This window comes from Argopecten irradians, chromosome 16 (genome assembly GCF_041381155.1).
Source record: "Argopecten irradians isolate NY chromosome 16, Ai_NY, whole genome shotgun sequence".
Lineage (NCBI taxonomy): Eukaryota > Metazoa > Mollusca > Bivalvia > Pectinida > Pectinidae > Argopecten > Argopecten irradians.
The window spans coordinates 32,446,615-32,472,044 of NC_091149.1; the positions used below are offsets into that span (position 1 = coordinate 32,446,615).

General features: G+C 35.2%; 1 protein-coding gene across 1 annotated transcript; it reads left to right on the plus strand.

The window, feature by feature from the left end:
• The first annotated feature begins 1,303 nt into the window (after window positions 1-1,303).
• Window positions 1,304-24,339, plus strand: LOC138310174 (basement membrane-specific heparan sulfate proteoglycan core protein-like). The gene is made up of 13 exons (XM_069251295.1): window positions 1,304-1,328; window positions 1,959-2,261; window positions 3,218-3,514; window positions 4,091-4,390; window positions 4,535-4,834; window positions 5,546-5,803; window positions 5,942-6,081; window positions 7,378-7,504; window positions 8,178-8,474; window positions 8,623-8,922; window positions 9,584-9,796; window positions 19,936-20,238; window positions 23,726-24,339. The coding sequence occupies exons 1-13, from the start codon at window positions 1,304-1,306 to the stop codon at window positions 24,337-24,339; spliced, it is 3,477 nt and encodes a 1,158-aa protein (XP_069107396.1).
• Window positions 24,340-25,430: the final 1,091 nt, after the last annotated feature.

Here is a 25,430-nt window from a genome sequence, read left to right on the forward strand (position 1 = left end):
AACACAAGGGAAAATACAGCATGGGGCTTATAAGTTTTTTTCAGGGAACCTGGTAAGCTTTTGAAGTAGAATTACGCCGTGTAAATTCGAGATAAACTCATCTTAAACTAATGGAATGTTCAACTTAATTTAAGAACAATCACATCGTTTGAGCTTTACACAGCATAAACATGTACTCAGCGACTGTAATACATATCATGAATTGATGATTAAGGGGAATAACCCTTAGATTCTACATCACTGCGAACAACATGACAGAGACTCGACGAAGGTAGACCGAAGAAAAAGACGACAGTGCTAATGAGAACCAACCTTATCACAATAACTATTTGATTAACATTAGTGGGGGTTATCGACTGATGTCTGACAGACTAATAAAACAGATCTATATGTTAGGCCTATCTACAAAGTTTAAAAAGCGAAATCAGGCACACTCAATCCTACAAATTAAGATTGCATCTTACCTTTCTAGTGGCACAAAAAATTCCATTACCCTACGTCAAAATGTGTGGTTTAAATAATAACTTTGTTCTCTTATCTCTCGCGAAATAGAAATCCATCATCATCTAAATCACCTCAGCGTCCTTCCCCAAGCGCTGATTCGGAACCGCATCACTATTATTGAAGGGTATCTACATTGCGCGATCTTCACACTCACATCAAGAGATATAATGTCTAAATATTTTGGAAGTGTATATAATTTTGTAGATTTTACGTACAATTGCTAAAATAAAATTTGATGTGGTATAAAATGTATTTTTGATTAGTTTATTTATGATAATCTGAGGAACTATATAATATCTAGAAAATATCCGCTGTTCCGGTATTTGTACCTGCTAACGTCAGCGATGTGACGAGCGGCAAATTTAAACGCATTATTAGCGACGCTTCTTCAAAAAATAGTTAAATGTAACGGGCGACATTCAATTTATCTGTCACCCATATTGTATTCATATTGACTATAAAATACAATTTGGTAACTGTTTATTGCTTAAATGAAAACATTTACACAAGTCTTTTTTGTTAAAGACTGTCCTCGAGTGTATTATGGAATATCAGTTATTATTATTCCTCACCGATGAGTCACAGTCGCTGATTGGTCGAGAGACGTCACGTGTAAGGGCGACATCGTGTACTCCGGAACTAACAGAACTCTCCGAGGTATTCCGATAACAAAAAAAGGATTATAGACGACGTTTTCGTCTGCCTTTGAGAGAGGAAAGTATTAATGTTCTTATGATAAAAGATGCAGATAGCACAATTACACTCGATGTAATGTTTATATGATGTAACATGCGAAAAGATGTTGATTTTGGTTAAAAAATACCGTAGGTCTAACATCTGATTTAACAATAACTGTAACGTTTATTTTTTAAGCATTGATTTCACTATTTTTTGACTACATCATGGTATTAAAGAGATTTGTTTCCTAATCCGATGAAGTTAAAAAATAGTTACACCAATGCTTATAATTAATTCTTAAGACTACGTGATAATATAAAAATACGTTTAAACGTACGATTCATTTTTTTCTAAATCAATACGCAACGTCGACGGTCTCGGATTTTTTTCGTCATTGTATGAAGAAAGATAATCTGCCAATCAAAAAGTCGGATTTAGTAATTCTCTCTGTATAATAAACAAGTATTGCCCTGACAGTTGGGAGAAATGACGATTTGTTTACCCGCGGCAAGTCATATTTGATATGACACGACTTTGGTAAACAAATCGTCATGTCTCCCTACCGCCAGGGAAATAAATGTATAACGTAAGCATACTCGTAAACTAAAATTTGCCTGTTTAATTTTCGCCAAGCAATGCTAATGCGAAAAAAAAGAAATTTAAACCCTGGCGGCAAAAACCGTTATACGGTATTTTATTACCCACTATTTTGAAGGGCCGATACATGTAGCATTTCTCTTGTCAGTTTGTCCCGTTTTGTCTTTTTCTCATTGCAGCTGCTCCTGTTTTACATAATCCTAAAACCCCGTTATCTGCTACGCTATCATGGAATTCCGCTTTACTTGTATGCATCGTTTCTGCTAATCCTCTGGCATATTCAGTGGTTTGGAAAAAAACGTCTGGATCCAACACTGATAACATTACCATAGACTGGGACAAATACTGGAATGGCGATGCTTCAGTACCATCTCTTAGAATAAATGACCTCTCCGTGACGGACACTGGAATATATGTATGTGAAGCGACCAACACATTTGGTTCAGGACAATCGACTGGTGTAACGTTAACAGTTATCGATGGTATGGTTTGATGATTTCCGTATTTCCTATAATCTATACTTATGTAGCGCCATATACTAGTAAAGATGCTCCACCGTTGACAAATGGTAATTGTTCACTATCAAAATAGGAGCAGACGATTTACATGTAGTATTTTTCTTCAGTTACAAAAGTTACTTACTTTACACCATTACCACCATTGAAAAGTCTGAGCTTCTAATTTTACTGCAAGTTAAAAATATGAAAAATAATTAATTGCATCCCGAAAAAATTCCGTAGCACTATATCTTATATAGAATGAAGAAATGATTGCACATGCACCAAAGGCGAAATAAATTATCTTATGTTATTTTTTGTGTTAATTAGGAATATATATACACGATTAAAACACCAATTATTATTCAAATGATGAATATCATTTATGCTCCGTCGGCGGTGGAGCATCTTAAAAATAATGTCATCATTAGGCAAAAGACAACTATAAGTACATCATTATCCTGTAATCTTCATTGCGATGATTGCAATGTTACAATGATAGTGAGGTCAAAATAAGCATTTGTTCATCATGCAAAAATAATTAGATGGGAAGATCAAGACTTCCTCAAACGACTGTGGTGTTTATTAGATAGGCTTAGTAATCATTTCCGAAATAATGAACAGACATAGGCGATATAACAAGAATTCTTTCTATCAGTTCAGTCTGTTTATACACAATTTCTCAACTGAGCAAACTACTTTTAGTTACCAGTTAAAGGGATCTTATCAAATATAATGATATGATACATGTATGATTTTCGCATTCTTTTAATCGTGATATCTGAGAACATGAATCGAAAGCCAAAAAAGACATACTTACAGTATTATGTAATCTAAATTGATATAGGTATTCCACATAAAATCGAACAAACACGATTTGTGGATATTCTCTTTCATAAAAAAGAGTTTAAAACTTGTTTGTACTTCGATCTTTCCAACAGATAGGCCAAACGTAACGGTAGGCTCTGCCTCCTATCACACTATCGTAGGAACAAACGTCAACCTTCAGTGTACCGTGACGTCGTCAAGATCAATAACAAATGTCTTCTGGCAACGTGGCATTAATGATGTCATCTCTGTTCTTACCATTGACAACGTTAAATATTCTGGAGGCAGTTTGGCTTTACCGTCTTTGACTATCATCTCGACTCAGATCTCAGACTCGGGTACTTACACCTGCTTTGGTTCGAATTCTATCGGAATACAGAGTGCTACAACGCAGTTAACAGTAATCAGTGGTAGGTATTATAAACGTCTGTACCTTTTCCTTATTCTAGATGATACATAAAATAACACTGACTTGTCTTTATTGTGTTTTTATCCCACTATCATCAAATGGTGGCCTATTCAAATAGCCTTTCGTCCGTGGTCCGCCTGTTCTTCCGTTCATCCGTTTTCAATTCTTGTTACCGATATTTCTCAGAAAGAACTGAAAGGTTCGTTTTTTTAATTTAATAATATTATGTAGTTTTCACTATGACCCTAGTTGTTCATATTGCATTTTGGGACCGATTGCCTACTAGATGACCGCCAGGCAGCCATCTTTGATTTTGACAGTTAACGATTGTTACCACTATTTCTCAGAACGGGATCTTTCTCAAATTTCATTTGAAGGTTTTCCTATAGCCCTAGTTGTACATCTTGAACTCGTTTGTGGACATCTTTGTATGCACATGTAAATTAATCTTCTAACGTTATCCAATATACACCATTACTTATACATTTTAGTTTTACGTTGCTGAGGTGTTGTTGACTACATTTACCAGTCTATATTCACTGAAGAATAACGAACTTTTCTTTCCGTTTTGGAATAGGCGTCCCAATTGTGACCATCTCCCAAGCTGCCTACACAGTTGTCGCAGGACAGACAGTCACACTAGAATGTACAGTATCCGCTTCGCCTCCCCATACTTCTGTTGACTGGCAGCGTATAGACAGCGGCGTGACTACCGCACTCAACATTGACGGGATCAAATATTTCGGATCTACGGTCACCAGTCCGTCCCTGACTATTACCAGTGCTAGTAGTGATGATGCCTCCAATTACACCTGTTCAGCTACAAATTCTGTAGGAACTGGAATCAGTGGTCAAACAACACTCACTGTGACAGGTAGTAAAGGCGATAATGACTTATAACGATTGTTTTATCATGTCAGTGAGTAAACTTTTGAATTCAATATCAAAGATCTGAAATCATCATTTAATTTTATTCCTTAATGTAAAAGAACTGTTTTGTTGCCCCTTGACCTTTTTACAGATATCCCAGTGGTAACTGTAGACAAGGCCCAGTACTCGGTAATTACTGGACAGACTATTACTCTAGGCTGTACCGTGACAGCTTCACCTGGCCACACAAATGTGTTGTGGCAGAAACGTCTACATGGTACAACGATGAACGTCAATATCGATGGCAATAAGTACCAAGGTAGTTCTGTAGTCAACCCTGACCTCACGGTCACTAACACTGCTGTCAGTGATCAGGGGTCCTATACCTGTTCTGCCACCAACATCGTAGGAACCGGAACAAGTACACCAACAATACTCACTGTTACCGGAAGTAAGATATCCAAATCCGTTACTTATTCTGTAGCACTATAGTTTATAATACTCAGCCTATAACTACATTAATGCTTTGTTTTCATGATAAAATCCTTGCTTAGGTTATAAGCTTCCATTCCCTGTTAAATCTGTTGACGTTAGTGAATATGCCTACAGTTATTTTTTATCGTTGATGTTAAATTGTAAATCATATGTTACGAGATCGTAACGAGTTACAAGTTCTTGTAAATTATTTAGCAGTGATCGGTCAAAACTAAAACATATTTGGAAAATAAAACTTAAAAGATGGTCTCTGAAACAGTATTTTGTAAAGTGCCAATATTGTCACTCCTCAGTTACTTTGTCGTTTCACAATTCATTTGAAGAAATAACTGGGGGTTTGTTTGTTTGTTTGTTTGTTTGATTTATTAACGTCCTATTAACAGCTATGGTCATGTAAGGACGGCCTCCCATGTATGCGGTGTGTTGCGTGTATGTTGTGCGAGGTGAGTGTACTGGGAGACTGCGGTATGTTCGTGTTGTGTCTTCTTGTATGTACATGTACATCGATTAATTCTCCCGATTTGTTGAATGCTTTCATCATGAATATTAACATCAACAATTTATTCAACATTGTGTTAAAATTGTAAAAAAAAATGTAAAGGAAAAATCAATTTACTGAAACATAGCTAGAGCCCATTTGTGACCATCTCCCAAACTGCCTACACAGTTATCGCAGGACAGACAGTCACACTAGGATGTACAGTGTCCGCCTCGCCTCCCCATACTTCTGTTTACTGGCAGCGTATACACAGCGGCGTGACTTCCACACTCATCATTGACGGGATCAAATATTTCGGATCTACGGCCACCAGTCCGTCCCTGACTATTACCAGTTCTAGTAGTAATGATGCCTCAGTTTACACCTGTTCAGCTACAAATGCTGTAGGAACTGGAACCAGTGGTCAAACAACACTCACTGTGACAGGTAATCAAGACGATGATAACTTAATTACCATTTATATATCAAATCAGTGAGTAATGCTTTGAAATCAAGATCAAAAATCTTAAATAATCATTTTATGTTATTCCTTATTGTGAACGTTAAGTCTTGACCTTTTTACAGATATTCCAGTGGTGACTGTAGACCAGGCCCAGTACTCTGTAATTACTGGACAGGCTTTACTCTCGGCTGTACCGTGGCAGCCTCACCGGGCCACACAAGTGTGTTCTGGGCAGAAACTTCGGCGAGGTACAACGATGAACGTCAATATTGATGGCAATAAGTTACCAAGGTAGCTCTGTAGTCCACCCTGACCTCACGGTTACTAACACGTCTGTCAGTGATCAGGGGTCCTATACCTGTTCTGCCACCAACCTCGTAGGAACCGGAACAAGTACACCAACGACACTCACTGTTACCGGAAGTAAGATATTGAAACACGTACATAAACTAGTATCAAAATGCTTCGTTTTGTTGATAAAATCGTTGTTTAGTTTAAACAACGAAGTTAGAAGTCGAGTGATAATTCAAGAGCTCAATATAGGAATCAAGTATTCTACCATAAAATGAATATTGGGTCTATCGATAGTACGTTAATTTATAAAACTATCGAGAATGCATGCAAAACTTACGTTGCATGAATTTCTGTACCGTTTTCTTCAATGTTCTATTCAAAAGGTTAACTTGTGCAATCTATCATGCCATTGTTGATAAAAAAGAGAACCATATATGGCGAAAATTGGTGAGGGATCAGTGAACGTTAGTTGAATAGTCTTTCTGTCGCATCATTTTTGGTTCTGAAGACGAAATTGATTCAAAGTGTCCTTAGCATACTCCATTTATCATAAAATAACTTGAAGGTAAAATTCACCTTCAACATTTCTTTGATGACTTATCTGTTTCCATATGTAAAAAAGATTGGTATCGGATGTTTGCCAATAGTATCTAACATTCCATTCACTTGAACAATTTCGAGAATACGTTTTCTGATGTGCTTGTAATCGATTTATATGAATAGAATTTTTATTAAACCATAGACGGTTTTGAAATTATTCTAATTCCTTATTCGGATAGACGTTCCAATATTGTGAGCCATCTCCCAAGCTAGGCCTACACAGTTTTTATCGCAGGCCAGACAGTCCACACTAGGATGTACAGTATCCGCCTCGCCTCCCCATACTTCCTGTTTTTACTGGACTGCGCGTATAGACAGCGGCGCGTGGCTAGCCACATTCAACATTGACGGGATCAAATATTCCGGATCTACGGTCACCAGTGGCCGGCACTGGACTTTTTTTAAAACCAGTGATTAGTAGTAATTGATGGCCTCAGATTACACCTGTTCAGCCTACAAATGTTTTGTAGGAACTGGAACCAGTAGTCAAACAACACTCACTGTGACAGGTAGTAAAGGACGAAATAAGCTATAACTTTTTTAACGATTGTTTTATTAAATTAGTGAGTAAAGCTTCAAAATCAAGATCAAAGATCGAAAATAATCCTTTTATGTTATTCCTTATTGAGAACGTAAGGTTTTGCTGTCCCTTGCCCTTTTACAGAATATCCCAGTGGTAACTGTAGACCAGGCCCAGTACTCTGTAATTACTGGACAGACTATTACTCTCGGCTGTACCGTGACAGCCTCACCGGGTCACACAAGTGTGTTCTGGCAGAAACGTCTGCATGGTACAGCGATGGACGTCAATATTGATGGCAATAATAGTATCAAGGTAGTTCTGTAGTCCACCCTGACCTCACGGTCACTAACACTGCTGTCAGTGATCAGGGGTCCTATACCTGTTCTGCCACCAACATCGTAGGAAACCGGAAACACAAGTACAACCAACATTACTCACTGTTACCAGGAAGTAAGATATCCAAATCCGTTACTTATGCTGTAGCACTATAGTTTATATTACTCAGCCTATAACAACACAATTGTTTGTTTTCGTGATAAATTCCTTGCTTAGGTTATAAGCTTCCATTCCCTGTTAAATCTGTTGACGTTAGTGAATTTGCCTACAATAATTTTTTTTATCGTTTGAAGTTTAATTGTACATGATATGTTACGAGATCTTAACGAGTTAAAAGTTCTAGTGAATAAATTTGCAGTGATTTGTCAAAACTAAAACATATTTGGAAAATAAAACTTAACACACATGGTCGCTGAAAGAGTATTTTTGTTTAAATGCCAATATTTGTCACTCCTTTGACGTTTAACAATTCATTTGAAGAAATAATTGTAGGTACATGCACATCGAATAATTTCTCCCGATTTGTTGAATGCTTTCATCATAAGGAAAACTAAATTTACTGAAACTAAGCGATATCTTTCTTTGTCTTTCTTTGTTCGAAATAGACGTCCCATTTGTGACCATCTCCCAAGCTGCCTACACAGTTACCGCAGGGCAGACAGTCACACTAGGATGTATCGTATCCGCCTCGCCTCCCCATACTTCTGTTTACTGGCAGCGTATACACAGCGGCGTGGCTACCACACTCAACATTGACGGGATCAAATATTCCGGATCTACGGTCTCCAGTCCGTCCCTGACTATTACCAGTGCTAGTAGTAATGATGCCTCAGATTACACCTGTTCAGCTACAAATGCTGTAGGAACTGGAACCAGTGGTCAAACCACACTCACTGTGACAGGTAGTAAAGGCGATGATGACTTATTAATGATTGTCATATTAAATCAGTGAGTAAAACTTTGAAATCAAGATCAAAGATCTAAAATAATCATTTTATGTTATTCCTAATTGTGAACGTAAGGTTTTGTTTCAACCTTGAACTTTTGCAGATATCCCAGTGGTGACTGTAGACCAGCCCCAGTACTCTGTAATTACTGGACAGGCTATAACTCTCGGCTGTACCGTGGCAGCCTCACCGGGCCACACAAGTGTGTTCTGGCAGAAAATTCGGCGAGGTACAACGATGAACGTCAATATTGATGGCAATAAGTACCAAGGTAGCTCTGTAGTCCACCCTGACCTCACGGTTACTAACACGTCTGTCAGTGATCAGGGGTCCTATACCTGTTCTGCCACCAACCTCGTAGGAACCGGAACAAGTACACCAACGACACTCACTGTTACCGGAAGTAAGATTTCCAAATCCGTAACTGATGCTGTAGCACTATAGTTTATATTACTCAGCCTATAGCAACATAAATGCTTTGTTTTCTTGATAAATTCCTTGCTTAGGTTATAGGCTTCCATTCCCTGTTAAATCTGTTGACGTTAGTGAATATGCCTACAGTTATTTTCATCGTTGATGTTTAATTGGAAATTCTATGTTACGAGATCTTAACGATTTACAAATTCTTGTGAATTATTTTGCAATGATTGGTCAAAACTAAAAACATATTTGGAAAATAAAAACTTAACAAATGGTCGATGAAACAGTATTTTGTAAAATGCCAATATTGTCACTCATTTGTCGTTTCACAATTCATTTGAAGAAATAATTGTATGTATATGTACATCGATTAATTCTCCCGATTTGTTGAATTATTTCATCATGAATATTAACATCAACAATTCATTCAACCTTGTGTTGAATACACACTTCGTGTAAAAGAAAGTCTCTAGTCTGTAATGGCGACTGGCTGGAAAAAAGTTCATACCTGGACAGCGACTTCAAAATTGCAAAAGGAATAAAAAAACGACCACATTATTGATGAGTGTAAAAAAAATATAAAGGAAAAATCAATTTACTGAATGAAAGTGAGATTTTTCTTTGTCTTTCTCTTTTCGGAATAGGCGTCCCAACTGTGACCATCTCCCAAGCTGCCTACACAGTTATCACAGGACAGACAGTCACACTAGGATGTACAGTATCCGCCTCGCCTCCCCATACTTCTGTTTACTGGCAGCGTATAGACAGCGGCGTGACTATCACACTCAACATTGACGGGATCAAATATTTCGGATCTACGGTCACCAGTCCGTCCCTGACTATTACCAGTGCTAGTAGTAATGATGCCTCAGATTACACTTTGTTTAGCTACAAAATGCTGTAGGAACTGGAACCAGTGGTCAAACCACAGTCACTGTTACAGGAGATAAGGACAATATCATCGTTTTAACGATCGACTTTTAAAAAAAATTCCTGATAAGATAATTAATATCATCTTCATCATATTATAATCATAATGGTCAAGCAGTTTTATAGCAAACAGGGAGTGGGATGACTGGTTAGCCCGTTGTCAGTATAATGTGACCGGGTGGGGTGTGCTGATTGGTGTCTTCGGCGGCATGTTTCAGTGATATAGCACTATAAAAAGGGCAACATTTCCACTATACAAGAATATAAATTACGAATATACCGCAGTCTCCCAGGACACGCACCCCGCACTTCACACACGCTGCACATTGCATGCATGGGAGGCCGTCGTTACATGACCCTGGCTGTTAATATGACGTTAAAATAATCAAACAAACAAACAAACAAACATAAACGATGTTTTGATTCCTGAAATCATATTTACGCTCTACAATAAACCAAGATTTTTTTAGAAGAGGAAAAAATTATGGCGTTCCTCTTTTCGTTGTGTATTTTAAGGATTATACATGTGTAAGAAGTGACTGATGCTTGTGTAAAATGCTAAACAGACAAAACTTTTACCTTAATAACATTGTATTTCCTAATATATGAGATATGATTTTTGTACTGATGCTTTGAAAGCCAGTAAAATGTCTTTCAAAATGAAAAATTCTTGGGATCAATCCCAAAATCTGTCTCTGTCACATGAGTGTTTCTGCCAAAATAATTTTTGGGATCGATCCCAAAAATCTGTCCTAGTCTTATATATAGGAGTGTTTCTGCCAAAATGATTTTCGGGATCGATCCCAAAAATCTGTCTTAGTCCCATGAGTGTCCCAAAATGATTTTCGGGATCGATCCCAAAAATCTGTCTTAGTCCCATGAGTGTCCCAAAATGATTTTCGGGATCGATCCCAAAAATCTTTCTCAGTCCCATGTCAGTGTTTTTGTCAAAATGATTTTCGGGATCGATACCAAAATAATTTATTTCGCTGTTTATTTGTAAGATGTAATATATTTAAGTAGTCTAGAACTGAATAATAAACCTTATTCAGGATTCCATAATAGATCAAATAAATTTGATATTCTATTATATTTTGGTAGGTCATGATTTTTAATACATATACATCCTTTTTACTTTGACATAGTTACGAAATCCTGATGTGTGGTAAAATTTCTGTCTAGAATAAACTATACCATATTAATTTGAAAAAAGAAATGAACAACAAACAAATACTTTACATTCCAATAGAAGTAATTTTATTAACTGAACATGCCCTTGAAGATTTCGATACAAATTGCTTTTGAAAAGGCATATAATGTAAATTGACAAGAATAGTGTTTGAATCATTTCTGTTATTTTCTTATTTTTGTCAGCATTGAATAGAAATACTGATATTAAGATGTTAAAAATAAATCAAGGTGTAACTTTCCAAATATTTTGTATACTGAACAAATATATACAAAACCAACTATCTATCTACCTGTGTATATATTTCTTCATTACAAAAATTAGAATAGAGAAAAAACAAATGCTTAAAATGAGAAATCCATTCTGTACAATGTATATACAAAAGTAAATAAAACTTTTACAATAAATTCCTATTTCATGATAAGGAATTAATTTGTTATTGATTGATTAATTCAGACTGATTTATATCAATTCAAATTCAATTTAATCATACAAAAACTTATTTATGTTTAAAGTATTTGTAGAAGTTTAATGGTTTAGTATGTAACAAATGCCAATTAATGTAATATAATGTCTCGGGACATGAGAAAGATTAAACATTTTCAACATTATATAAAAAAAAAAGATTCCCTCCAATTTCTATGAATTATATTAATAACACCCTTATGATAAATTCCATTCACTTTTAAAACCCTTTTCTTTAGGATTTTTAGCTAAATAAACAATATTTGTGACTTAAAATTATAATCTATTTGCTTCTCTCTTATGTAAGAATTATTTGATAAAGAAAGGTATCTGTAAATCTAAGTTAAAATTTTTTTGTTTGCATTTGCTTTACAGGCAGATGAGAACAGGTTTACAGCCGTGGCCTAAGTGTTATGTGCATTACCTTATCTCAGGTTTGACTGCAAAATCCAAAACTCACACATACATATCTTTTTATCCAAGAACCAGAATAAATATCACATTATATGCATTATATATAATCCAATAATGACTGTGACTGGCACAAATCACAACACAAACATTCTAGTTCACATGCTCCACTTATCCACGACCATCAGGGCTATAAATGTTAATTCAACTGTGAACTTGTATTTAACACAAAACAAATATCCGTGTGTTATGTAGAATGGTCATTTCCTTAAAACGTGATGAGTTTAAAAGAGCCATCCACATACTTTACCATTTTGAGGTCCGAGAGAGTTATTTATCATTATTTGTGATTGATAAATGTCTAACACAATCCACTGTATTCTTTGCTTGTTGTGTAATGTGCTTTCCCGCCACAGAGATGACTTCATTATGTTATAGTCACTCACATTCATTGTCCATTAATCCTTCCAATTTATAAATCCCCATTGGCTTCTAATTTTTCCCTCCAGTTTGTGTTGAAACATCAGAATCTAACCTGTTCAATAGTGTCAGTCTTGCATGCCCTAGTTTTCATATCTATAATTAACCTCGGAGGGAAAGGGATGGTCAGTCATCGCATGGGGCTAGAAAGTATAAACAGAGCTAGGGGCTGTCAGTGTCATGTTTCAGCAATTCACTTTCACCTATGGTATTAGACTAGCCACCAGACCCCAAGTTCTGGAGAAGACTTTTTTAACAGAGTTAATTTCCTCATTAGATTATCTAAATGAGACAAATTTAAGTGATGTTTTCAATATTCTAGAGACTGGTCACGCCAGTCTATTATGATATACATACCATAACATAATGTTTCAACATTGGTTCATAATTTTATGTAAAATTATTGATTTAATTTAATGTTATTCTCTAGAAAATGGTTATGATGTCCATTAAATGTCTTAAACTTAATCAGAACTGTTTAGGTATTGCATAATTATTCAATGTGATTCAGCAATCTTCTGGATTCTCTAGGCGATAGACGATCAAAATACTTAATAATAACCGTCAATAAGTTAGTTACTCCAAATGCAAAAGGGTTTTTTATATCATATTTTTGCTACCAATTTTAAAATAGTCCTAGTTCATCAATGGCTATCAAATGTTTTTATTGTCAAAGAAAAGTAATAAGTTCTGTGAATGGCTAATAATAATTCAAATAGAAGAAAATGAAAACTCTGAACTTCTAAAGACTGTTTTAAATTATGATCTTGGGGTCAGATGTATATTTGCTGTCTTTTGTTGTCAGTCTGATAGTTTCTCCTTTGGCTATACAAAAACAAAATTATTATAAATGATAAAATTATGAAGTAAAATCTTCACATAGTCATAACTGTTTCCCATTTCTAGTGATATCATATCAGTACAACAATATGAGACTGACCTGACCTTGTTATAGGCCTCTTATAGGCCTAGATAATTACTTAAATTAAATTTCTGTGCATAGCAAACAGAACCTTTTCCTGAAAGGATGCAAACGTCGAATACATAACTAGTAATTAAACCATTAAATTAAAAAAAAAATGTCATTGCCTAGAAACATAATAATCTATAATTTATTTCTTCTATCTACTTGCATTAAAAAATTAATTCCAATGTCCTTTGGCATTCGTTATTATTGATTTTTAGTCTTCAGATAAACACTATAGCATGAATGTAAAGTCTTGGGCGACAGTATAAAAGTGTGATTACAATGATTGTATACAAGCTTCTTTCATACTGACAGAAATATCTTTAACATATAGACAAAAATTATCTAGACTTCTAGACTAATGGTGCTGATTCAGGATGATAAACATAACATTACCCCAGGAGGCTTTGGTCAGTTACTGTTGGCTATAGTCAGGTTTTATCCTTATGGGTCAGAGTATAATGTTGGCTGCAGTTAGAGTATGGCAAGTCATTTTGTCTTTTAAAGCTAAAAGTTTGGATATTGCTTTAGGTTTTCTTAGAAAGTAGATCTAAATCAAATTTCATATACAGACTGGCCTTGTGACTTGATTGTGTATATTTTAATTTCAAAAATCTAAATCCAAATTTGATCTGTCAACATGACATGCAGCCAAATTTGGATTTTGATTTTTGAAATTTGTTACCGCCTTTTCTCCGAAAATACTAACCGATCTATCTCAAATTGTATATGTAGATTTTCCTTGGTCTTTAGTTGTCAGAAAAATCAATGCCTTTATGCAGCCATCCTGGATTTTGATTGTATAATATTTAAAGCGATATTTCTCATTATTGCATGCATGTATAATATAACATGGTACATTGCCTGAAAATTATATTTGATATATATAAAAAGATGCATATTTTACATAAGGATTAGTGATGTTTATTCTGAGGAATATTTTCCATCAGATTCTTCACTTTCTAGTTTATTTAAGTGATATCACTTTTAATTAAAAAATATATAAAAAATGACAAAATAAAATGATTTTTTTTGCTTGTCAAGATAAAAGTAAAACTGAAAAATGGTGTAGAGTTGAACTTCAATCTTCCGAAGTCAGTGCAGGGACGACTCAACCACATGAGCTACAGACATAAAAGCTGTATCCCAGTCTTGTCGCATCCAGCTGTTCCTTAAAACATTTTAGTCATTACTGTTCAGTTATCTTTTATATTCCAAGTTACCCGAGCATATGATGGATTTATTAATAGATTTTACATAACCCCAGTATATAATTTAAGTTATCTGGTCCAAAGGCCAACAAGGGACATGGACAGAACCTTTAGATATGGATAGGTTGATAGGGCATAAGACAGCACCTTCATATGCTGTCTTTGATATTATCTATAATCAAGAGCAGAGGGGATGGGTTGGTGGGGGTGTAGGAGGGGGATCGTTGGGAGGGGGTGTAAGGCAACTGCATGAGATTGTGCTGGTGTCTCAAGAGGTCAATAAGAGTGTATCTCTAGTGGCCACAGTAATAACTTATCCTTAACAAAGATCATTTAAATAAAGTCAGTGATTGCCTTATCAGTTGGAGTACAAAACACCAGGACCTCCACAATTGATGATACCTGTAGCGATAGTACCTATATATATCTGGTAGTGAATAGTACTAATTGTTAAAATAAGTGATGCTTAATAAGGAAAATTTGAGAAAAATAATGACATGTGTCAAAAGGAGGGGTTGGGGTCGTTGCCATGGTTTTCAGGTCATTATACATGCTCAGTATTTGAAGAAAGGGTTTGTCTGAAAAACTCCTTCTTAACTGCTTTGGCAAATTCAATGGAACTTTACAGCAATGTTTTGAACTATGAGTAGATGTGCATGCAGTTTTTTTTGCATAGATTTTGGAATAAATCCCGAGTGTTTTTTTTTGTGTTACTTAATAAATGGGCATATATTCATTTATTGCAGTTGGCCAATATTGCCGAAATCCATTGTGTACTTGTATCTAAAGCTATATGTTGGCTTGAAAACCTTCTTATTCTTAAAATACTAACATTCTTATTCTCAAAAAATTGATATCGTTTAGATGTGAATAATGTGTAAAACGTTCTTGATTCAACATCCGCATATAATTTATGGAGCATATATCGGTATAATATAACTTTGATTTAAATGAAAATGACTCAAATGAAGAATTGTTATAAATTTCATGGGGAGCATTATTTTCAGATAAGAAAACTGAAAAAGAAGAAATGTTCTGATCTATAGCTTGCAAAATAAAGCATACAATCCAATATTTAAACAGTTGTGATTAGACTGGCCACTAGTCTCTAGAATATTAAAAAAATTCATTAAAATTTGGCTTGATTATTTTTGTCTTTACTACATGCCTGATTCTAGAGATTGGTCAAATCCAGATGAGGTTTGTAATTTGATACACAAGGTTTGGCTAGGTGTGAAACCACAAACTCAGTAGGAGAATTAGTCTCGCTTTAGGTCCCTCATTAACACTGGCTAGCCATATAGCCTTATCTGATGGTGTGGTGTAACCCCCACTCCCTCAAGTTAGTGACCGCACTGCTAGAGAAAACTGGTAGGTCACAGATAACCTGTACTTATAGTCCTGTCAATTCAGCCAAAATATTGGCCTAACTTATAAATTATTGCGATAATTGTTTTTTTTTTCTTTTAGGATTAGTAGTTCTCAGTATTTAAACACTAACAGGAAAAAAATATTGGAAAATCCAAATCTAAGAAAAAAAATTTTCGCCCATCACAAGTTCAGGAAAAATAGAGAAATTCGCACAAATGACAAATTTTTAAGAGTGATGTCTGCCTCATTTGTAATACTGCGGGTAAAAAACTAACTGTATGTGGAGTCCAAGTTTAGTATAGTACATATAAGCTAAAATGGAGTGAATTAATGAATTGAACGATTAATCATTGAGCAATCAAAGTGGTAAAATATGTTTTGGAACATCATAATTTTAACATTTAAGCCCTCTTTGGATACAAAAAACACTAATATTTCAACAAAATGAACTTCGAAATGAAATAGTTTCTGATTAGATTCTTCAAATATGACCTTTTGTCTAGTATCATTGCATATAAGACCATGCATTCACATGATACAAACAAACAGGAACCTTCAAAGTTGGTCTATCATGTCAGTGTTATATGGAAAACAACCATTGATATTACTTCCTTGACCCATATCCATATCAACAATTTACATAATTTTTGAACAAGTAGTTTAAGAAATGATGGGTCTGAACAGTCATTTAAAGTACCTTGATGCTGGATTTTGAGAATATCAAGAGGCCCAGTAGGCCGAAATAGCCAGGTTAAGGTTTTGGTGCAAGTGTTTTAATACTGTTATCCTAAGTTTTAAACTAGGGGGTGATAATCTAGTAAAGAACTCTGCTGAGAAAGTCTTATCAGCAACTTAGGGTCTGGTGGCCAGTCTAAGTTGTGATATATATTCGGTATAGCTGAAGGTGCTTTCAACAAACATACTCCTGAAACATGATACTGACAGCCCCTCTAGATTTGTTTACTTTCCAGCTCCATGTAATTCCCTGTGACTGACCACCACTTCCCCTTGGAGGTTAATTATAGATAAGAAATCTAGGGCATGCAAGGCTGACACTAAGGAACAGTTTATTAGTATGTCAAATTCTGATGTTTCAACATTTAAACTGGAGGGAAAAAATTAGAAGTCAAGAGATATGTAGAAATCGGAAGGGATAATGAATGTGTGTGACTATGATAAATGAAGTCAGCTAGGGTGTTGGCTTTACAATAGGTGGGAAAGCAAATTACACAAGAATCATCAAGTAATTAAGCTGGTGATTTCGCAAAGAATACAGTGGATTGGACATTAATTAATCACAAATAATGATAAATAACGCTATCGGAATTCACAAATTATGGTAAAGTATGTGGACCGCTCTTTTAAACTCATCACGATTTAAGGAATTGACCATTCTATATAACACAAGGATATTTGTTTTGTGTTAAATACATGTTCACAGTAGAACATTAGCCCTGATGGTAGTGAACAAATGGAGCATGCAAACTAGAATGTTTGTGTTGTGATTTGTGCCAGTCACATTCATTATTGGATTATATATAATGCATATAATGTGATATTTATTCTGGTTCTTGGATAAAAAGATATGTATGTGTGAGTTTTGGATTTTGCAGTCAAACCTGAGATAAGGTAATACACATAACACTTAGGCCATGGCTGTAAGCCTCTGTTTTCATCTGCCTCTAAAGCAAAATTAATGCCCACCAACAAATTAAACTTTGATTTACAGATACCTTACTTTATCAAATAATTCTTACATAAGAGAGAAACAAATAGATTTTAATTTTAAGCTACAAATATTGTTTATTTATAGTATGCCTATATATATCACTTCTTAGGTGTACTTACATTGTAAGCCTAACTTAGTATGCATCTGTCCTAATCTTAGATATTACTGTTGACTCGTAAATTGTTGTAAATTTTGGCAACATATGGAGAAAATTAAATTGTACAATTCAGTTTAGTAAGTCGATAGGGTAGGGTCCATTACAAATTTCTATCACCAAACAACCATGCCATTATGTTTACTATTTTTTGACCGGATTCGACTTTACAGAGGCATACACATCTAGTTCTTAAACACTTTTTAGCAACTGAGTTAGCTTTAAGTACACCTTAAAAGTTATATATATATATAGGTATACAAAATCACAGGGTCTTCAACCTTAATTGGCATTTATTAAAAACTAAATTAAATGGTATGTTAATTATGGAAATCTCTTCATAATTGTCAAATAATAGCTATAACATAAAAACCTTCAGTAATGATTGTTACAGGTTACAAAAAATCTAGTCCAATTCTCTGTGATATAAAAACCAATATAGATAAACTTCTTCAGATATAGCATGTTTTTGTATGATTAATAAATTAAATTTGAATTGATATTAATCAGTTCAGTGAAATAGGAATTCAGTATATAAGTTTTATTTACTTTTGTATATACATCATACACACCGAGTTAAAGATGGACTTCTCATTTTAAGCATTTGTTATTACTCTATTCTAATTTTTGTAATGAAGAAATATATACACAGGTAGATAGATAGTTGGTTTTGTATATATTTGTTCAGTATATAAAATATTTGGAAAGTAAAACCTTAATTTATTTTTAACATCATAATATCAGTATTTCTATTCAATGCTGACAAAAATAAGGAAATAACACTTTTCTTGTCAAATTACATTATAATAGTGCTTTTTTCAAAAGCAATTTGTAGCCAGAGCGTGGTCAGTTAATAAAATTACTTCTATTGGAATGTAGTGTCTATTTGTTTGTTGTTTATTTCATTTCCAAATTAATTTGGTTTACTTTACTCTAAACAGAATATCTACCACACATCAGGATTCCATAATTTGTGTAAAAGTAACAAATATGTACATAAATAAACTACCGAAACATAATAGAATATCAAATTTATTTGATCTATTATGGAATCCTGGGTAAGGTATTTAATTCAGTTCTACTACAAAATGTATTGCATCTTACATATAAACAACACAAGATACAACCTATAAGGATGGCATGAGACACAAAAACTTCCAATTTATTCATTTGATTTGTTTAAATCAATTTTAAGACCTTGAAACATTTGTGAGATCGATCCCGAAAATCATTTTGGTAGAAACACTCCTGGGACTAAGACAGATTTTTGGGATTGATCCCGAAAATCATTTTGACAGAAACACTGACATTGGACTAAGACAGATTTTTTGTATCAATCCCAAAAATCATTTTTGCAGAAACACTCCTGCCACTTAGACAGATTTTTGGGATCGATCCCGAAAATCATTTTGACAGAAACACTGACATGGGACTAAGACAGATTTTTGGGATTGATCCCGAAAATCATTTTGGCAGAAACACTCATGGGACAGAGACAGATTTTAGGGATCGATCCCAAAAATCTTTCATTTTGGAAGACATTTTTATTGGCTTTCAAGGTATCAGTCCGAAAACCATATATTCATATATTAGGAAATACAAAGTTATTAATGGATTTTTTTTGTCTATTTAGCATTTTACACAAGCATCAGTCACTTCTTACACATGTATAGTCCTTAAAATACACAACGAAAAGAGGAACACCATAATTTTTTCCTCTTCTAAAAAAATCTTGGTTAATAGGAGTTTCTAACTTTATATCTGATTATTCACACTAACAAATGCTCAGCATCTATTTTTTTATCAATAATAAGGGTACCCCCGCCGTTTCATACACAATAAAGTCTCCAAATGTTTTTTAATGTCGAAGAAAATAGTTTAAGTAAAATGAATTATAAAAATTAGTTTGATTAAACCTTTATGTTATGGAGACATAGAAAAACAATATGGGTGAACTCTTACCATAATTCGCCTAACGGTTTGTTTACAGTACACAGAGATCTTTGTGTTATATCTCCATAACATATACAATCTACTCAAGTTATTACTTAATTAGTCACACTTACAAATATATGTAATCCAATATAAGGTATCCCGGCTGTGTTGGTTCCCCAGACTACGTATGAAGTAACAACCGGTGCCGCTGTGACACTTATCTGTAATGTGAACGCTAATCCGACGGCACAAAGTGTCCTCTGGGAAAAACTTCATGAAATTTTGTTTATACAAGTGGTGATTACCACAAACAACAGATATGCTGGAGGAACTGTCAATGTTCCGAGTTTAACAATTACGGATTCACAGCCACCTGATAGCGGTACCTACAGATGTTCAGCGACAAATTCAGTTGGTACGGGAACGAGCGGAACTTTACAACTAACAGTAACAGGAGGTATGATAGCGATATTATACAAATATAGCATTTTGATGAGGTCGATACATGGTTATATCGACAAAAGAAAAAATATTGACCTAGATCTTTATTTTTTCTGTGGTCGATATAACCATGTATTGACGAAATCAAAATGCTATAATTGTATTATTTTTTTTCTAGATTTTTTACATTTTGAAATATGAGTGTGAAACATCACATTGTAAATTTTGCTTCATGAGGATCTTACGATTCATTTAAAAAAAAAAAATATGAAAACAGTATTGGTCAATATGTGCACCTAACGTTTGTATTATATGCATCCGGTACATGCATGTTTCATAGTGAAAAATAGTGTGTTATTTTGTTTTATTTTTAACTATGATTGATTTCATTTGTTCAAATAGTTTTTAATTCAAACTTGTTTTATTTCAATTTTGAAAGTTTCAATAATTGTAATAAGAACGTATATATGTATATACTAGTGTAAATTCATTACCTATAGCTTGCCTTAGGTAGAAACATAATAGAAACTTCCGGATTAATGTGTCAGAAAAATATGAACAAAGGACAAGTTTCAGAGCTGTAATAAGAATTACTCAAAACCCTAATTTAAGAGCTTAAGTGTTGACAGCGCCGGATATTGTTACCTAACCAGATCTTTGTCGGTAAATCAGACACTGCTATAAGGTCTTTTTCAATGTTTACGCGAAGGTCATTAATTGCTTTTGCCGTAAGCGCGTTATGAAACTACGTGGCTCTGACCACTCGAGTCCGCAGGTTATGATCTAACGATCACTGCGCATGTGCACCTGTCGAGATGCTGATTTCGGTTAACTGGTCTAGTCACTCTTGACCAAGACCAATAAAGAGGAAACATCTTAAGAAACAGCTCTCTCTATTATATTTACAGGTAAGCACAGACTTTGATATTTTGTATCTTGTATTCAGATCATTAAAGCATACCGGAAAGGACATTAAAGTGTTTGTAATTGACGAGATAGTGGGATTGAAATTTAACAATGGAAAGATTGGAAACGAGATGATATAGACCACAAAACAACCACACAAACAAATATTGTATATCAAACGACGTTGACCTGGACGTCGTGTGGAGTTATATCAAAATTTATGAAGACATCGAGTGAAAACGACTGATTATTGTGAAGTTTTGAGAACGTTTTAAACGGAATCAAGCCAAAATATACAGACCATTATAAGGGAATTTTACTAATTAATAAATGATGCTAAATGATACATATTGTTATATTTATGATTAAATCGATTTTGGAAAATTGAACATAATTTTCATACAAAACGCATATACAGAGAATCTATAACACTAGATAGAAAAAAAAGTTTGGGTCCTTCAGCTCAAACTCAAGCCAGGGTGGCTATTTTGAAATAAAGTGCATTTTGCACTAAGCAATTCTGCGATTCTAATTTTGCACATATTCATTATCAAAATTGATATTTTGATCCTTAATTTCATCCTTGGTTTTCATATCATTGTTATCTATGAATATTTCCTTGTCGGAAAACAATTTTACTTTTGAAGCCAGCCAATCAGTGGCCGGGTCAAAATTTTATCCTGGGCTCATTCTTGTATACACAGGGACCATTTCCAAGGTCTTTTTTCTTTGGTTGTTCCCTTAAACGCCGACCCCGTTGTAAGTGTGTTCATTATTACTAAGTATTAATGAATAGCTTTCCAAGTAAAACAATCATCATAAGTCTTACACCTACAGCCTATAGACTAAGACCTCTGTGTGTTTGTTATTACTACGTATTAATGTATAGTTATCAATAGATATGTACGGTATGGGCGGCAAAGTGAAGTTTTTGTATTCATTTATAATGTTGATAGATAAAAAAATGACGCAAACATTAAAACGTCCATATTTTTAATGAAAATTAGAAGTCACACAATTTTATGTATAGTATGAAAAACCACTTACACATACCAGCACGTATTTATCTTAGTCCGATAAATCTGCCTATATTATTAGGCTTTTTGTTTATTTTTTTTTTTAAATATTTATTGCATATATATATTAGGCAAAAAATCAAACAAAAGTCTAAATAGTATATGCAGGTTTAGCGGACTAGTATTCATCTATGCACGGTAATATTCTGAGATGTGTTTAGAGATTTGTAAATAAAAAAAAAAAAGACTTATTATTTTAAAATGATATACTAATCGTATCTACTAAACTGTGTTAACACCTGTGTCGGTAATACGTAGATACTGTGGCTGATTGTACCCTGGATATCACCGGTAACGATAATAACGATATATCCATAGCTGATAATGTATGTAAAAAGGTGAATGTCGGTAAAACGGTCGTCGTATGTACTGTAGATTGGACATTTAATAAATGATAAAAATTATAATCAATTAAATCAGAGCCATCACCCCTGTCTCCAATCAGCAGGGTCTGTATTGACGAGCTGTCTGATAGTATCTATCTGTATGGTTAATTTGTATATCAACACAACTTGCGGAGATGAAGACGTTAGCCGCCATCATCGTTGTTCTGATGGTCTCATCGGTGAGTAACAAATGAAACAGGACCTACTGATCATGTCTATCCTTTCATTTCATCACCATTCGATAATAACTTACGTTTAACATCGGGACCTTCACTCCAATCTATATTCTGGTAAGGATCAGACTATGTTTTGTTTCATAATGTTTGCATTTGCTTTGCTTTTCATTTATTTTTTGCTTTACAATTACATTAAATACTAATTTCTTTATGGCTGTAGTTTATTAAGAATAAAATACATTTTGCTAATTGACAGTTCCTAGATAAAAATAATGTTTGTATATGTTATATTTTTTGTTATATTTCAACTATGGATGGTTTTCAGGATCATAGAATATAATGACATAAACTAATATGAAATAGCTTACATGTATAATTAATGTTTACTTGTTCGTAGGAATAGGATTAATGTTGTAAGTATCTATGTTCATTTTACAGTTGCTATAAACTAGAATGTATAGAAATCTCTGCTATTTTCCAATTAAATATCATTTTCAATATGATTCAATTGCATTAGTTTGGTTTAACACTCTATAACACTTAAGTAAGTATGTTAATAGTATTTAAAACTCCGGATGACGTCTCCATCATCATATATCACCGAAGGATCCAAGAGAGGCAGCCCTTACTTTAGAAGTATCTGTGGTATCATTTTATTCCGTCGTAGTTTCAATCCTTCGGTTGGTTGAGAATATATAGCATATCAGTAACAGCTAAGGTCGTTTATGGACGGGATTAGGTTGATCATTGTTTCGTTTATGGACGGGACTAGGTCGATCATTGACTCGTTTATGGACGGGACTAGGTCGATCATTGACTCGTTTATGGACGGGACTAGTTCGATCATTGACTCGTTTATGGACGGGACTAGTTCGATCATTGACTCGTTTATGGACGGGACTAGGTCGATCATTGACTCGTTATGGACGGGACTAGTTCGATCATTGTTTCGTTTATAGACGGGACTAGGCCGATCATTGACTCGTTTATGGACGGGACTAGGCCGATCATTGACTCGTTTATGGACGGGACTAGTTCGATCATTGACTCCTTTATGGACGGGACTAGGTCGATCATTGACTCGTTTATGGACGGGACTAGGTCGATCATTGACTCGTTTATGGACGGGACTAGTTCGATCATTGACTCGTTTATGGACGGGACTAGGTCGATCATTGACTCGTTTATGGACGGGACTAGGCCGATCATTGACTCGTTTATGGACGGGACTAGTTCGATCATTGACTCGTTTATGGACGGGACTAGGTCGATCATTGACTCGTTTATGGACGGGACTAGTTCGATCATTGACTCGTTTATGGACGGGACTAGTTCGATCATTGACTCGTTTATGGACGGGACTAGGTCGATCATTGACTCGTTTATGGACGGGACTAGGTCGATCATTGACTCGTTTATGGACGGGACTAGGTCGATCATTGACTCGTTTATGGACGGGACTAGTCGATCATTGACTCGTTTATGGACGGGACTAGGTCGATCATTGACTCGTTTATGGACGGGACTAGGCCGATCATTGACTCGTTTATGGACGGGACTATTCGATCATTGACTCGTTTATGGACGGGACTAGGTCGATCATTGACTCGTTTATGGACGGGACTAGTTCGATCATTGACTCGTTTATGGACGGGACTAGCGATCATTGACTCGTTTATGGACGGGACTAGTCGATCATTGACTCGTTTATGGACGGGACACTAGTTCGAACATTGACTCGTTTATGGACGGGACTAGTTCGATCATTGACTCGTTTATGGACGGGACTAGTCGATCATTGACTCGTTTATGGACGGGAATAGGTCGATCATTGACTCGTTTATGGACGGGCGGGAATTTAGTTCGATCATTGACTCGTTTATGGACGGGACTAGGTCGATCATTGACCGTTTATGGACGGGACTATTCGATCATTGACTCGTTTATGGACGGGACTTCGATCATTGACTCGTTTATGGACGGGACTAGGTCGACATTGACTCGTTTATGGACGGGACTAGTTCGATCATTGACTCGTTTATGGACGGGACTAGGTCGATCATTGACTCGTTTATGGACGGGACTAGGCGATCATTGACTCGTTTATGGACGGGACTTATTCGATCATTGACTCGTTTATGGACGGGACTAGGTCGATCATTGACTCGTTTATGGACGGGACTAGGCCGATCATTGACTCGTTTTATGGACTTGAATATTCCGATCATTGACTCGTGTATGGACGGGACTAAGTCGACCATTGACTCGTTTATGGACGGGACTAGTTCGATCACTGACTCGTTTATGGGCGGGAATAGGTCGATCATTGACTCGTTTATGGACGGGACTAGGCCGATCATTGACTCGTTTATGGACGGGACTAGTTCGATCACTGACTCGTTTATGGGCGGGAATAGGTCGATCATTGACTCGTTTATGGACGGGACTAGGTCGATCATTGGCTACCAATCGGTTCATAAACGAGTCAATGATCGACCTTGGTCATTTACTAGAACCGCGAAAACCGGTTTTTTATGATCATTGTGAATGCTGTCTGGAGCGTGCAATGATCATCCGACTATTGATTTGTTATATACTATGTTGCTTTAATTTGTTTAAAATATATGATTAATGTAAATTTCTAATCGGAGGAAATAAAAAAAA